At 40.1% G+C, this 16,802-nt stretch overlaps 1 protein-coding gene and 1 non-coding gene across 2 annotated transcripts in view; one reads left to right on the top strand and one right to left on the bottom strand.

Annotated features, from left to right (window-relative positions):
• LOC106869730 (uncharacterized) overlaps positions 1-5,892 on the bottom strand; it is a 38,542-nt gene extending 32,650 nt beyond the window's left edge. Inside the window, exon 1 of the mRNA XM_014915585.3 lies at positions 5,607-5,892. Within this exon, the coding sequence (XP_014771071.2) occupies positions 5,607-5,664 (58 nt within the window). The 5' untranslated portion in view covers positions 5,665-5,892. The remainder of the gene's footprint in view (positions 1-5,606) is intronic.
• Positions 5,893-7,485: 1,593 nt separating this feature from the next.
• Trnal-uaa (transfer RNA leucine (anticodon UAA)) lies at positions 7,486-7,568 on the top strand. The gene has a single exon. It is a non-coding gene; the product is annotated as a tRNA-Leu (tRNA).
• Positions 7,569-16,802: the final 9,234 nt, after the last annotated feature.

Below are 16,802 nucleotides of genomic sequence, written 5' to 3'. Positions count from 1 at the left end.
TATATTCTTCATATTTTGGTGGAAGGCGTCAAATATTGTGATTTGTGTGTATTTCTTCTGTAACGAAGAACCTGAAATCTTGATGTATTCAAGATTCAGGCCAGCTGAGACTAGGAAAATTAAAGCTCCCAGCTAAAAATACATTGGCCTGTGGGATGGGCTCCTTTGTGGTTTGACTTATAAGCAACGAAGCATCTTTGAAGTGATCTCTGTGGTTAGCTGCATCAAGAAGACAGTAGGTAATGCCTAGGATCAAACTGAGGTCAATCACATGCATTATTAGTGTATCACACACTGTGTTGGAGTGGGAGAGGAGGACATTTGTTGCCAGGTCTTCAATAAAGATCGCTATTTCTCCTTGTTTCCGTATTCTGTGGTCAGTTCTGAATAGTACATAACCTGACATCTGTACTTCCACATCCAATATGTCTGGGATCAGATACGTTTCACAACGTACAAGGTCTCTCTCTCGTTGTGCAAGGTCTCTATGATATGATATTTTTGCTCAATTTGTGAAGCGTGAAAGACCTTGTACATTTGGCATTTGTGGGTTGATGACAGCAATGGTGTATGGTTATACACTGGGTTAATAACAGTGGTTGGTGCTGTGTGTAAGCTAGAAGCCTATTTTTATTTCTTTATGCAGATTCATCATCGCTAAAAAAGACTATTCTTGTTTTAGGAGGGTTGTTGTCTGGAGTTGGTATGGTTGCAATGTTGAATATGATTGTAATTACATGTTTTGCGGCAGTTGGTTTTACTATTGTACCCAGCAGATATCTGGATGACTTCTGGGTTTCAATGAAAGTCTAGACCAACACTGCCACTATAAGGAATGTTTCTACTGTGGATTTAGAGGTGGTTTGGTGTCATGCTTTTACCAGTGCATCGAATCCCTGGAAGATGAGTGAAGGGACAATCACACATCGGACATAGTCTTTTGTGTTGGGAACAGTAACAGGTTTTTAGGATTCTGGGTTATTTGTGTAGAAATTATTAAGAGTAATTTAGCATGTGGTGGTGGTGGTGTAAGATGTGTGGTTTGGCACTGGTTGGTATTGTTTGTACGAATTGTGCGTCATGTCCCAGGTAAATGGGTGAAGTTACAGTCACTGCGCATGCGTAGTCTCACGCGTTGCGAATAGCGGCATATTTTTGCGTTTCGTGTGTTCATTTTATTTTATATACAATTGGCAGATTTATCATGGAGCTGTCAGGTATACATTCAGAGTGAGGTGGACAGCAGTGGCGAGTAGGGGGTGGAGAGAAAGGAGTGATTTTTTTACTAATTGGGGTGGTAACGGTAGTAGCAGTAGAACATGATGTCAATGGGGAAGAAGGATCTCTTGTGCTATTCTGAGAACTCGAGTGGCCTGACTGTGGAGAAGAGCCAGGGACTGTGTTGTTTAATAGGTCATCAATTGTTCTAGTATTGAAGAGTGACTTCCAATGCTGATCTTGATGTTATGGTAAGGGTTATAGCATTAAAACATTATGACAATGATGATGCTGGTTCATTTGTGTTATTCCAAGAAAATGTGGAAGTGGATAGCTGAACTGTGAAGGGCTCTTGATTGTAGAGTTTAATAATTCATCAATTGTGCTAGTCCTGAGTTGGTGGCCGTGATTGTTGTTGTTTTTATATTGTTGTTATATAAAATTTAAATTTTAATGTTGAGGGTGCTTTAATTAAGCAATATATCTTTCTGGCAATTTTGTGGGGTTTTCTTTTTATTTATTTTAGTTCTTTGTTCTTGTTACTCTTTTACTCGTTTACTTGTTTCAGTTATTTGACTGCGGCCATGCTGGAGCACCGCCTTTAGTCTAGAAAATCGATCCCAGGACTTATTTTTTCTAAGTCTAGTACTTATTCTATCGGTCGGTCTTTTTGCCGAACCGCTAAGTTACGGGGACGTAAACACACCAGCATCGGTTGTCAAACGATGTTGGGGGAACAAACACAGACATACAAACATATACACACACATACATATATATATATACATATATACGACGGGCTTCTTTCAGTTTCCGTCCACCAAATCCACTCACAAGGCTTTGGTCGGCCCGAGGTTATAGTAGAAGACACTTGCCCAAGGTGCCACGCAGTGGGAATGAACCCGGAACCATGTGGGTGGTAAGCAAGCTACTTACCACACAGCCACTCCTGCGCCTATATGTGAAGAAACTTAACTTGAAGCAACATTTTACAGATCAGTTTTTAAACACTATTTTCTAAGCCTGGGAAAGGAAAGTAGGGGGCACAATACTGAATTTTGATTAGGGCGGCGAGCTGGTAGAATGGTTAACACGCCGGACGAAATACTTAGCGGTATTTCATCTGCCGTTACGTTCTGAGTTCAAATTCCGCCGAGGTCGACTTTACCTTTCATCCTTTCGGGGTCGATAAATTAAGGACCAGTTGCCTACTGGAGTCGATCTAATCGATTGGCCCCCTCCTCCAAAATTTCGAGCCTTGTGTCTAGAGTAGAAAAGAAAGGCTAGCACGCTGGGTGAAATGCTTAGAAGTATTTCGTCTGCCGTTACGTTCTGAGTTCAAATTCCGCCGAGGTTGACTTTGCCTTTCATCCTTTCGGGGTCGATTAAATAAGTACCAGTTACGCACTGGAGTCGATCTAATCGACTTCCCCCCCACCCCCACCCCAAAAATTTCAACTTAATCCCTTTCTCTGCCCTTGTTCGTCCCCTCTATGTTTAGCCCCCTTTGGACAATGAAGAAATGAATATTGAATTTTGCACCCACCCCCCACAGAATTTTAGGGAGTGCTAGTGCACCCCCGCACTCCCTGTTCCCGTCATCTTGTGTGTGTGTGCGCGCGCGCGCGCGTTCTATTGTATACAATAATACATAGTAAGTGTAGATGTGACTGACACTGGATAAAAGCGCTCAGCCAGTCGTTGCTAAGATTTTTTTTTTTTTCAAGATTTAATAATAAGCGAAGCGAGGAAAGAAACAACAGCACAGCTTTCTCCAACAATAATAATGATAATAATAATAACGATAAGTTCAAAAGATAGTGCTCATAGGAACTGCTCATATCCTACATAAAATACTGTCTACATAATCTCAAATTTTGAAACAAACACATAATTTTCTTATGGTTTCTTAAACATTCTCTAGAACAACACTATGTACAAATCCAAATATATGGTACCCTAGGCATAACACCTACGTGAACTTCTAACTAGTTGTCTCTTGAGGTCTCTGGGTGAGACTTGGATCCAATTTGTACAAATGCAAAACAAAAGTCAAACATAAAATAATAATAATAATAATACCTAGCTCAGATACCAGGAAACCCCAAAATGGCTGAAGTTCAAAAGATAGTGCTCATGGGAACTGTCCATATCCTACGTAAAATACTGTCTATGTGATTTCAAATTTTGAAACAAACACAATTTTCTTATGGTTTCTTAAACATTCTCTAGAACAACACTATGTACAAATATAAATATATGGTACCCTAGGCATAACACCTACATGAACTTCTAACTTGTTGTCTCTTGAGGTCTCTGGGTGAGACTTGGATCCAACTTGGACAAATGCAAAACAAAAGTCAAACATGAAATAATAATAGTAATAATAATAATAAATAAGTAGAAGAAAGTTTGAAACACGAAAGCTTCTTGCCATGTTGAGATGTGCTTTTTCCTCGTCGGTGCTGTTTGTCATTACTGAAAGAATTTCTCGATTTATATTGTGTAGAAGCACACAACAATGACACAGGGTTTTGTGTCATAATAATAGTTGTATTATTATTATTATTATTATTATTATTAATGGTGGTAAATATTGGCTAAAAGGTCTGATGGTAATGTATGTAAAGACAGGTATGAAGGTAGGTAGGTAGGTAGGTAGGGAGGGAGGCGGGTAGGTTAAACTAATTCACAAAATAGCAGTGTGCTTGTGACATACAGCAAACATGTTTGGTATGTAAACTTTTACCTTTTGTCCACAGTTTATACTCATGGTGTGTATGTGTGTGTGTGTGTGTGTGTGTGTGTGTGTGTGTGTATAGGTATACACAAACACATGCACATACACACACACACCACACAAGGGAAGAGAAGGGGAGGACAGACGGGTCACAGACAGACAGACAGACAGATACTGGGAATAAACTGATTTGTAATAGTATGGAATTGTTTCATTAAATTAGTGAGTCCAACAAAAGACGTTTTGTTTCGTTTTTTAGGAAGATCCGCTATTTTAAACACTCACACACACACGCACGCACGCGTTTTAAAGAAACATATTCGATTTAAAAAATTGTTATATATTTGTTATAAGTAAAATAAAACCAGTTTTGTTTTTAAATGACTTTCTTGGTATGACACTAATCCGAATTAGCTTTATGAATAAAATTATCTCTAATGAAAAATAAAATTATCAAAATAAGAGGAAAACAACGTGGTGTAATAAAAAGGCCGGAAGACCTTTCGGTTTTGGTCTACAGACTGTCAGTATCAGGAGATGACATCATTCACCCTCTTTTTCAGCCTAGCTCCTTTATCTATGTCACGAGGGAAGGTCGTGTGGGTGAATACCGAGGGATTGCCGAGACAAGACCAGACTATTTGGTCTAATAGAGTGTAACAACTCCATTATATCAACCGTAGCGTGCCTAGCTGGGGCACAAGGCGGGTCGCCTTGAGCTGCACTTTCAGTGGGACAGCATTTTAGGGTCTACTGTGTGATCCTATTTAAGGAGCAACGCGGGGGCGGAAAATTCAAGGGCTACCCCGGGTGGTGCACGCCATAGCTATGCTACAGTATATCAAGGATACTTTAATGTATCGATCCCGAAAGCACCAAATCGACCTCATCAGGAATTGAACTCTGTGCGTTCAGCACCGAAATATATACTGCAAGACATTTTGACCGACCCTTTAATGAATTTACAACACCTCTTCCCTTATTCTGTTTTTTCGGGGGGGGGGGGGGGGGCACAAGACCCGAAATTAGTGACGGAGTTGGAGACTGGAGACTATTGATTATATGGATTCCTGAGATTGATTGATACTATAATTTGTATCGCCCTCAGAAAGATGAAAAGCAAAGCCGTCTTCAGCGGGATTTGAACTCGGAACGTCAAGAATCTGATTTTAAAAAAGCACAAGATATTTTATCCAATAATAATAATAATAATCCTTTCTGCTATAGGCACGAGGCCTGAAATTTGGGGGGGAGGGGACTAGTCGATTACATTGACCCCAGTGTTTCACTGGTACTTAATTTATCGACCCCTGAACCCGAAAGGATGAAAGGTAAAGTCGACCTCGGCGGAATTTGAACTCAGAACGTAGCGGCAGACGAAATACCAATTTCTTTATTGCCCACAGGGGGCTAAACATAGAATGGTACAAAACACCTTGAAATACCGCTAAGCATTTCGTCCAGCGTGCTAACGTTTCTGCCAGCTCGGCGCCCTTAATAATGATTATAATAATTATAACAAGGGCCGAACACAAAACAAATAGGGACAATACAATACAATACAATACAATACAAGGGACAAGTTGAACAATGACGAGTATACAAAAATAGCAATAATAATAATAATAATAATAATAATAATACTTACTCGACGTAAAAAGTGCAATAAGGAGAGTTACACAGAAACTCAAATTTCGGTAATCCATTCTTACAGAGTACAAAAACCCAGTTTAAGATATTGTTTTCCTTATATTTTTTTAAAGGCAGAGAGCGGAAAGCCCTTTAGTTAAATTAATTGTTGTCAAGTTAGACAAATACAGCAATGTCTTTTTGTTTATATATATATATACGATAACTGTTTTGTTTTTAGTTTTAAAATGTAGTGCAGAAAGAAAACTATGAGCTTTCAGCTCCTTAACATTATTTCAACGAATGACTAGCTTACGCAGTGGAGTTGCTGTAGTTGTGATAGTTTTTTCTTATTGTTGTTGTAGCTCGTATGGTAATGAGACGTAGTGTGGGGGGTGCGGGATATAGACATGCTGGTTGGTTTGTTGTGATGCCGTCTTGCCTACCCTGTTCATGCTAGCACCCCTGCTTGCTTTTTACCTCGCTACTGGCGCAGTTAAATGAACACACGTACTCTCTCTCTCTCTCTCTCTCTCTCTCTCTCTCTCTCACACACACACATATACGTGTACACATTAATGTCGTTAGTTATTTAATACTGCTGCTGCCGTTTTAGTTGTTGTTACCTTAGAGATAATCTGTGATGGTTTAACGAGAGGTGTTTCTTTTGTCACGCACATGTATAAGAATTTTGTGTGAGTGAGTATTCGAGCCGTGCGTACATACACACAAATAAATATAGATAGATAGATAGATAGATAGATATACGCATACATGCGTACATATACGTGATATGCAAATATATATGTATGAATATTACACATACATGCATCACACTTCGCTCGAAGCCATTGTAAATGTTTAATAAATATGTTGACAACTAAAAAATATTGAGCAATACTTCAATTTAACATCAAATTGTTTCCGTTATAACGAGACAAGCATTAATGTGTGTGTGTGTGTGTGTGTGTGTGTGTGTGTGTGTGTGTGTGTGTGTGTGTGTGTGTGTGTGTGTGTGTGTGTCGAAATGAGGAGTAGATAGCCGACAACTAATGAAGGGTTGTTCTTTGTGTTACTAGTCCTTTTTATCCATTTGTTTCTCTCGTTGTTTGCGTATCGAACTCATTTGTTTTCGTATTTCATGTTGTTTACTGTTGGTGACGTCCTGTACCCATATATGCATATATATATGCATTTTTACTTGTTTCAGTCATTTGACTGTGGCCATGCTAGAGCACCGTGTTTAGTCGAACACATCGATCCCGGGACTTATTCTTTGTAAGCCTAGTACTTATTCTATCGGTCTCTTTTTGCCACACCGCTAAGTTACAGGGACGTAAATACACCAACATCGGTTGTCAAGCGATGGTGGGGGGACAAACACAGACACACACACACACACACACACGCATATACATATATATATATATGACGGGTTTCTTTCAGTTTCCGCCAACCAAATCCGCTCACAAGGCTGTAATAGAAGACACATACCCAAGCTGCCACGCAGTGGGACTGAACCCAGAGCCATGTGGTTGGAAAGCAAGCTACTTACCACACAGCCACTCCTGCACCATGTGTGGGTGTGGGTGTGTGTGTGTGTGTGTGTGTGTGTGTGTGTGTATGTACACACACACACACACACACATACACATTTCGTTCTTTTAGTCATTGAACTACGGTACTTATTATATCGGTCTCTTTGCCGAACCACTAAGTTGCAGGGACGTAAACAACCCATCACCGCTTTTCGAGTAGGAGAGGGTCGCAAATACATTCACAAAGACACCCTTTCAGAAGTGGTAGATTAGAACCTACATGCAGGACCGCCTTAGCAGTATTATTGACCTCCGAGCAAATCAATGTCACTTCTATTTTATCAACTCGCTTTCATCAGTAGCACGATGGCCGAGTGGTTAAGGCGTTGGACTTAAGTTCCAATGGACAAGTGTCCGCGTGGGTTCGAACCCCACTCGTGCTAAAAGCTTCTTTTTTTTTTTTTCTACTGTATTTTTGAATTAAATACCGCAAGGATGTTATTAAACTGGCTCTCTATGATTTCAACTTAAAAGGCACATATTTATGGAGGGAACGAACCAATGGGAAAATCCTGTACGTGGTTGCTCACGTTCCTGGAAATAACAGCCAAATATCTATTATAGTATTGTCATTCTGGAGCACTGGCTTGAAGAGCTTAGTCGAACAAATCAGCATCAATACTTTTTTAATCTGGTATTTATCCCATCGATCTTTTGTGTTGAACCGCTAAGACTCACTGGACCTTGTTGCATTAATTTATTGACAGCCTACAACATCATACATAGATTAGTGTTGGGTCCCTAGATCAGTGTTGGGCCCCTAGATCAATGTTGGGCCCCTAGATCAGAGTTGGGCCCTAGATCAGAATTGGGCCCCTATATCAGTGAGACTACCAGCCAAATCAGTGCACCGGATTCTATAGTATTGACAGGAAACCGCAACATACATAGATCAAAAGTGAGCCCTTATACCAATGAAGCCCTTGGACACATCAATGAGCCGGACCCTGTAGTATTTATTTATTGACAGCAAACCATAGCATACATAGATTAGAATCGGGTCTCCAGACCCTTTAGATCCCGGAGCAACTGCCCAGTGTACCCATGCCTGCCCGCTATTTTGGCCTTTGTCGATTTCACGAAATCATTTCATGCTTCAATTCCTCTGGGGAAAATGTTCAGGATCTTGAAGACATAGCACGTACTTGATTACTCCTGGCCATCAGAGCCACGAATGGTGAAACTGGTCGGTGAAACTAAAGTGTTCGAATTGCAGACTGGGCTCCGTCAAGGACATGTTGGTACTCTTCGTCTTCATCATAATTCTGGACTAAATCGTTCAACAAGAGGCTAGAAATCACAAAGAGATAGGTTTCCTTATTATTCTTAGGTGGACCTTGATTCGATGGACTAATTTTGCCAATGATGTTTTGTTACAGCACTTAGATGCTCGAGCCCTTCTGTAAAGATCAAAACCCGAATGCTACACAGTCGTGGTACATGTATGTCAATATCAACGACACAGAAGACACAGCTTGTCACGTGATTGATCACAAGATGTTCAAGAACGTTAAAGGTGTCTCGTACAAGCGAATTTCTGACTTCAACTTCCTCCGATCATTCGGCAAACTTTCTTGCCCGCTGTTGACCAACTAAATAACACTCAAAAAATCACCAAGATGATCCAAGGCAGAATAAACCGTAGGTGTCATTCCGAACGTATGCAGAGAAGTTCGTTATAAGCTCGCGAATATATACATACATAATACAGAAGGGTGTTATGTGAGAGAGATATTTTGCTGTTATTTCTATTAAGCTGACTTATCATGCAAAGGCGTCCCTCGTTGGCTCATCCATATATACATACATACATACATAACACAGGTAGATGCTATTTGAGGGAGATGTGGTCGTTACTTCTAAATGAATAGTTCGTTCTCTGCTTTATCTCAAGTGTAGCATCGAAGGTGCAAGTCATTGAGCAAAGCCATAAATCGAAGACGTTCCACTTGTGACCATCCTGTCATTGTGGGCAAGAAAATGCAGTGGTTCTTTCTGAAATTGAACCGGTCTCCTAGACTTAACCCACATAACTACCATGTTACCATTTCCCCCAGGAAGACGTTGGGAGAAAGTCATCAACGTTGAAATTAGGTCTCGGGTCAGTTATCATCGAGGTTCCAGTCTTGACCATCCTGTCTTTGATGAAAACATTTTCCACCGTTTCTTTCTTACAGGATGTCGTTCTACATACCGTTTCGGTCATCAACACCCACCCAAAGTTCTTCGATGAATGTCAACAACCTGAAATTGTTACAACATAGAAGAACTTTTAAAACATTTTTATTAGGTGTCATATTACTTAATGAAATAACACAAAACAAACCAAGGAATGTTTGAGGAATTGGTGTCAAAAAAAAACCCCGTCGCCACCACCTTCAGTCGAATATGACTTGGTTGCAAGCACCATGTTTGGTTAATTGTTTTGGGTACTCATGTAGTCCCGAGTAGATATAGAAACCATTTCGGCCCCTTTACCCTTCATCTAGTGGAACGTTGGAGAGGACCGTTAGCGATTCACCCGACCTAGGTGACGAGTCGCGCTGAACTATTCATTCGCGATGTTTCGCTAGATCAGAGTAGTCCTCGGCCGGTTTTTGCCTATAGACCTCTTTGATCCCTATTTTATTATACTAGACCCCAATCCACTAGCCACTTGAGGTTTAAAAAAAAACTCGTGTTTTTATAATTAAATATTATTAGGAATTATGTTTTAAAAATCGTTAAATTGTGTATTGTGTACATGTATAACCAATTTGTTGCACATAAGGTTTAACAGAAAACCACTGCGCAAGATCAACAGTAAGATAGCTGAGAGGTATTGTCTGTGTCTGCTCCTAACTATATAGGCCCCCAGAACAATTAGCGACTGCATGGTATTGCTACCGTGTCCTATTCGCTTGAGAGTAACGGCTATGTGGATAGTGTAACAGCTATGTGGATAGTGTAACAGCTATGTGGATAGTGTAACGGCTATGTGGCAGAGGTGAGCATAAAGGCGGCGAGCTGGCAGAAACGTTAGCACGCCAAGCGAAATGCTTAGCGGTATTTCGTCTACCGTTATGTTCTGAGTTCAAATTCCGCCGAGGTCGACTTTGCCTTTCATCCTTTCAGGGTCGATAAATTAAGTACCAGTTACGCACTGGGGTCTATGTAATCGACTTAATCCCTTTGTCTGTCCTTGTTTGTCCCCTCTATGTTTAGCCCCTTGTGGGTAGTAAAGAAATAAGAAACGTTAGCACGCCGGGCGAAATGCTTAGCGGTATTTCGTCTGTCTTTACGTTCTGAATACAAATTCCGCTGAGGTCGACTTTGCCTTTCATCCTTTCGGCGTCGATAGATTTAGTACCAGTTGCGTACTGGGGTAGATCTAATCGACTGGCCCCTTCCCAAAAAATTTCGTGCTTTGTACCTAGCGTAGAAAAGAGGTGAGCATATAGAAACGACGACATCCTATAACAAATATCGGTCTCAAATTTTGGCACACAAGGCCAGCAAGTCCGGGTTAGGAGTGAGTCGATTATATCGATCCCAGTGGTTCACTGGTACTTCGATCCTAAAAGGGATGAAAGGAAAATCAACCTCGGGGGAATTTGAACTCAGAACGTAAAGGCGGACGAAATGCTTAGCAGCATTTCGTCCGGCGTGCTTACGTTTCTGCCAGCTTCGCCTCCCTTATACACAAAAGATATTGTTGTCCAGGATGTGCGCAAAGACAGTATGGACAAAACTGGGAGCTCGATGACAACTCATCTAGAACAGGGGTTTTCAAACTTTTTGACTTGCGGACCCCTTTATATTTCAGGCTTATAAACGCTTATGAAATTTATACATAAATATTTGCTTAAAATAACATATATTTTTACATTTATTTATTTAACACTATTTAACAAATAGGTCTATTGTCAATTAAAAGATTTCGGTTAAAAAACATATATAAAATCAAATTTCCCATAAAAAGTATTTGCTATCTACGGACCCCCTGTCTTGTCCTTGCGGACCCCCTGTGGTCCGCGGACCATAGTTTGAAAACCCCTGATCTAGAACATGCACACAATGGGACTGTGTGTGTGTGTGTGTGTGTGCATCGCTCATGACGTAACGCTCCACCCTACCCAGGAGTCGAACCCCGTGACTTCAGAACAATGAACCCGGTACCTCTAACCAGTGGGCCATGCTCCTTCACTAACGATGGAGTCAAAAGGTAGAGCATACATAAAAAAAAAGTCTGTGGAAGTCAAAAATGAGGACGGCTTTGCAGGGTTTGTATTAAATCAGGTGGGTGTCACACAACCAACTGATTTGTTATAGCAACACCACCAAACGCCGCCGACACCATCATCAACATCATCGTCGTCGTCATTGTCGTCATCACCACCACCGTTACCATCACCATCATTATAATCATTGTCAACATAATCACGAAACACAACATATGCTGAAATCTAATCCGCATTTCTTTTTTCCCCCATCCTTCTCGTTTCCCTTCGCTCACTTCTCTCTCTCTAACTCTCTCTCTCTCTCTCTCTCTCTCTCTCTCTCTCTCTCTCTCTCTCTCTCTTCCCTCTCTCGCTCCCTCTCTCTCTCACATACACTCTCTCTCTCTCTCTCTTTTCCTCTCTCTCCTCTCTTTATTTCTCCCTCCCTCTCTCTCCTCTCTTTATTTCTCCCTCCCTCTCTCTCCTCTCTTTATTTCTCCCTCCCTCTCTCTCACACTCTTTATTTCTCCTTCCCTCTCTCTCGCTCCCTCTCTCATACTCTCTTTCTCTCTCGCTCCCTCTCTCTCACACTCTCTCTCCTCTGTTTCTCTCTCTCCCTCTCTCGCTCCCTCTCTTTCACACTATCTCTCTCCCTCTCTCTCTCTCTCTGCCTCTCTCACTCCCTCTCTTTCACACTATCTCTATCTCCCTCTCTCTCACACTCTTTCTCTCTCACACTCTCTCGCTCCCTCTCTTTCACACTATCTCTCTCTCTCTCTCTCTCTCTAAACCAACCAACGAGCCAACCAACAATTTATATGAACCTATATCATGATTCCACGTCCCTCCACTAAACCATAAATATAATTTTATCTCCATTCCAGTTCATTTCCGTGGATTACGTCAAAGAATCAACCAGAGTCGAACAAAAAATGGTTATTTAGAAGGAAGTTCATAAAGAGGATCAACTAATTCCTAAGGAGTGAAAGATCTAAAGGTTCGAAGCCTTTGACCTTTGTCTAAGAGCGAGAAATAGGAAGAGAGATCGAGCGAAAGTGTGTGTATGTGTGAATGTGTATGTGTGCGTGTGTGTATGCGCGTGTGTGTATATGCGTGTGAAGTTAGTTTGTCTGTTACATAAAGGGCTAAGTTTCTAAGAGAAATGGTTCAACAGCATCCCGAGTGTTCGTCTCCTTATTCAATTTTCCTATATATATATATATATATATATATATATATATATATATATATATATATATATATATATACCGGAGTAAGCACATGAAATGTGCAACAAGGTGGAAAAAAGAGTACTCAAATACCAGAGGTAGAGTAATATGCTTTATTTAAAAGCACCAGAAATATAACAAAAAAACCGTTACGGTTTTTTTGTTATATTTCTGCTGCTTTTAAATAAAGTATATATATATATATATATATATAAACAATATATGAGTATATGCATATATATGTACATGTATGTACATACCTTCATCTACATGTACATATAGATACATAGTAGTGACGGGGAGAGGTGAAGGACGAGCAACGAGAAATAGAGAGAGAGAGAGAGATTGTAGTGACAGGGAGAGGCGAAGAACAGTAGCGGGAAGAATGAGAGGGGGAGATAAATACAGAGATAGAGAGAAAAATAAAGTTCAAAACTTACTTGTAAAGGTAACGCGTGCGTTCGATTGTGTGATACAAACAATATATGAGTATATGCATATATATGTACATGTATGTACATACCTTCATCTACATGTACATATAGATACATATCTGGGTACATGACGTTGCAAAAAAACATAGACAAAATGATATACAAGGTACAAAAAACAAGCAAGCCACATAGAGAACATATCCTTCATCAGCTGCCACCATTAAAACACTGGCGTTTCGATGAGTTAGGGCAGGACGCATCGTTAAAATGGCTCTTCCCACGAACACATTAAATTTTTTTCCTGGAGGATAGTGGCGGACGGAAAACACGACAGGAAAACGAAACGGTAAAATAAACAAACAAAAAGGCTGTACAGCCAGACGTGGAGAAGTGTGCGTATATTGAACGCTGTGAAGCACGAACTGAAGAGGCGAAGAAGTGCGTGCGAAGCTTAGGTGGTCAGAGACCGAAAAGAAATGGCAACTGGACACATGTGACCAGCGAGGGATAGGGAGAAAGAGTAGCAGAGGGAGAAGAAGGAGAGGAAGTAGAATATAAGTGAGCAACGAGAGGTAGAGAGGGCGAGATTGGAACACGGAAGCGATTAACGGGAAACGGCAAAGGACAAATAAATATGGAAATCCTCCCATCACCCATGGAGACCCGATTCAGTGTAGTCTCGGCGCGTTTAAGGCTCCATGGTGTTATTTCCCTGGTTGCTCCAGTGATATAGGGAATATCACTGAGGCGATGGACAAACAAGGAATAAAAAAAGTTATAACTATTTGAATTAATACCTGGCATGGATTAACAACCCGACCATTTTTGATCTGGGTTTGATCTGGAGTAAGACTCATGTCTCAAGCCCTCGAGCCCTAAAACTTGTGAGATGGACAGGGCTAAACAACATTATAAGCCCCTGTACAAAACAATGCGTTGGGTCCTATAGAATTTATTTATTGACAGTAAACCAAACATACATAGAACAGAATTGAGCCCATGGACCCGTGACCAACCCCACTACGGACAACTACCGAATATGTTTGTGCCTTAGACCAGCACTGGGCTAAGGTCCCTTCCGAAGAATTGAATTTTGACGGCTGTAGAGAAAGTTACATACATTTCGATGAACAATTACCAATTATTTCATATTAAACATTAGTATTATGCAATATTATATCATAAATTCAGAGCCAGTTCACTTCTTCAGACATTTAATTCGATTCACAATCAACTTATAGATTGTAAATCAAATCACATGAGTTAATTGTAGCACTAATAACCTGATCATCATAGCATTACCAGTTCTCACATTATATCGTTATTTCATTTAGCAAAAGAAACTTTGAAGTTGGGGCACGATCTAGAAATTTCTTACTAGACGTTTGTTGTAGGCTTTTGGCATTAATACAATTTAATGGCTACTGGTTGGGATGGAGGTAGTGTCATTGATGTCGTCGTCGTCATCGTCATTGTTGTTGTTGTTGTTGATGTTAATAACCCTTTCTATTTTAGGCACAAGGCCTGGAATTTGGAGGAGGAGGTTTGTCAATTATATCTACCTCAGTACTCAACTGGTACTTAATTTATCGACCCCGAAAGGATGAAAGGCAAAGTCGACCTCGGCGGAATTCGAACTCAGAACGTAGCGACAGACGAAATACCGCTATGCATTTCGCTCGGCGTGGAAACGTTTCTGCCAGCTCGCCGCCTTAATAATAATAATAATAATAATAATAATAATAATAATAATAATAATAATAATAATAATAATAATAATAATAATAATAATGGTTTCAAATTTTGCCACAAGGGCAGCACTTTTGCGGGAGGGAATGAGTCGGTTTCACTGGTACTTATTTTATCGACCCCGAAAGGATGAAAGGCAAAGTCGACCTCGGCTGAATTTGAACTCAGAACGTGGTAGTGGTGGTGGTGGTAGTGGCGTCATCGTTGTTGTATCAATTCCAGGTTACAATCAGAAACATTCCAGCCGTGACAATCTAGCATTGTTCCTTGTCAGAGAGCGCCTAAAGCCGCATAATCCAATGCGTTCTTTCTTTTTTCTAAGACAGCAAAATACAGCTCGAATAAGATTTAACTGCTATTTGTAGGTGGTCCAACAACTACAACACAAACACCTTGTTTAGATGTTCGACGCTCCCATGGCTTTGTTTTCTGGCTGTGAAAGTCGTCTGACTTCGAGAAAATAAGAAAGAATCATTGATTGTATTATTTTTTTTCCGTCAACGATGTCTAAATTTATTCTCCAAATAAATAGAATTGTTTTAATTTCAATAACAACCTTTATTAATTGTCCATAGATCACCCACGTCGAATTTTCTCATGATAATAGGATTGTACAAGCCAAAGCAAGCTAAACAGGATCTGATCGCAAATTATTCTGGCTTTTGTCAGCGTCTGTGTAGTGCAACGTGAGGCTTCAACAAATGGCAATACTTAAGGATAACGGAAAATTTTGTAGATATTTTACTCTCACACGCGTACACATATTTAAGTTTTGTTTTTGTTTTTTTGTTTTTTTTTTGTTTTCGCTGGGTTTTTGTTTTTCTGTATCCCTTGTATTTTTTATATATATACTATCAGAAGCACCCGGCGTTGCTCGGGAATGAAATTGTTGCTTATATACTTTTTAAAAAAAAGGCAAAATATGCTGTATAGAAATTTGAGAGGACATTCTGTAGATGGACTCTCAGATGAATGATGGCTGGGTGCCTCTCATGAATGAGGAAAATTGAAGATGTGCCAAAAAGCCTCATTGGTACTTGGAAACTTATACGAAAATTAAAATGGGGATTAAATGAAAAAAATGATTTACGTGAATATCCTCACAAGAGTAATTGAAATAAATGGCGATTGTGGAACCCCCCACGCACGCACGCACGCACGCGCGCATTTAACGTGTGTCTGTAAATATGTTTGTATACATTTATATATGTGTGTGTTTGTAAGCGACAGAGTGTGAGTGAGAGAGAGAGGTTTGTTGTCATGTATACGTACATGCATAAATATACATACATCTTTGGATGTATGCATATGACAACACAGCCCTTGACTCACTCACACTCTGTCTCTTACAAACACGCACGCGCGCTCATACACACGTGTGTCTTTGTAAATATGTTTGTATACATTTATGTATGTGTGTGTTTGTAAGAGACAGTGTGAGTGAGTCAAGGGGTGTGTGTGTGCGTGTGTATGTGTGTGAGACAGAGTGAGAGAGCGGTGTGAATGTAGTACTTACTCTCTCTCTCACATACACACGAACACACACAAAATAGAGAGTGAAGCATTTTGCCGTTGTTACGTCAATACCAGAGCGCGCGCGCGCGCATACACACGTATGTCTTTGTAAATATGTTTGTATACATTTATGTATGTGTGTGTTTGTAAGAGACAGAGTGTGAGTGAGAGAGAGAGGTTTGGGATCTATTTTAAAATGGGGGCCACATTTTTCATTAATGTTTTACGTAGTGTTTTTGGTACGGAAAGACTTTCAAACTTCGTATACTTATCTATTTTGTGTTATAGAACAGAAAAATATTTTTGTATTCGAATTTATTTCATGTAAAAAATTGTCTTATTTCGATAATTTCAACCAATCACTGACAAGTATTCAGTTGTTTATATTTACTCCTTTGGCTGATTAAGCGATGTAAAGCGTATTTAATCTCCATACCTTCGTTTTATTTGCTTTTTTCATTTTAAATTTGCTTTAACCCTAACCCTAACCC

The sequence above is a fragment of the Octopus bimaculoides genome, chromosome 3 (genome assembly GCF_046866305.1).
Source record: "Octopus bimaculoides isolate indiv1 chromosome 3, ASM4686630v1, whole genome shotgun sequence".
In the NCBI taxonomy this organism is placed as follows: domain Eukaryota; kingdom Metazoa; phylum Mollusca; class Cephalopoda; order Octopoda; family Octopodidae; genus Octopus; species Octopus bimaculoides.
Note: the sequence above shows the minus strand (reverse complement) of the source record. Positions and strands in the feature narration are given on the sequence as shown.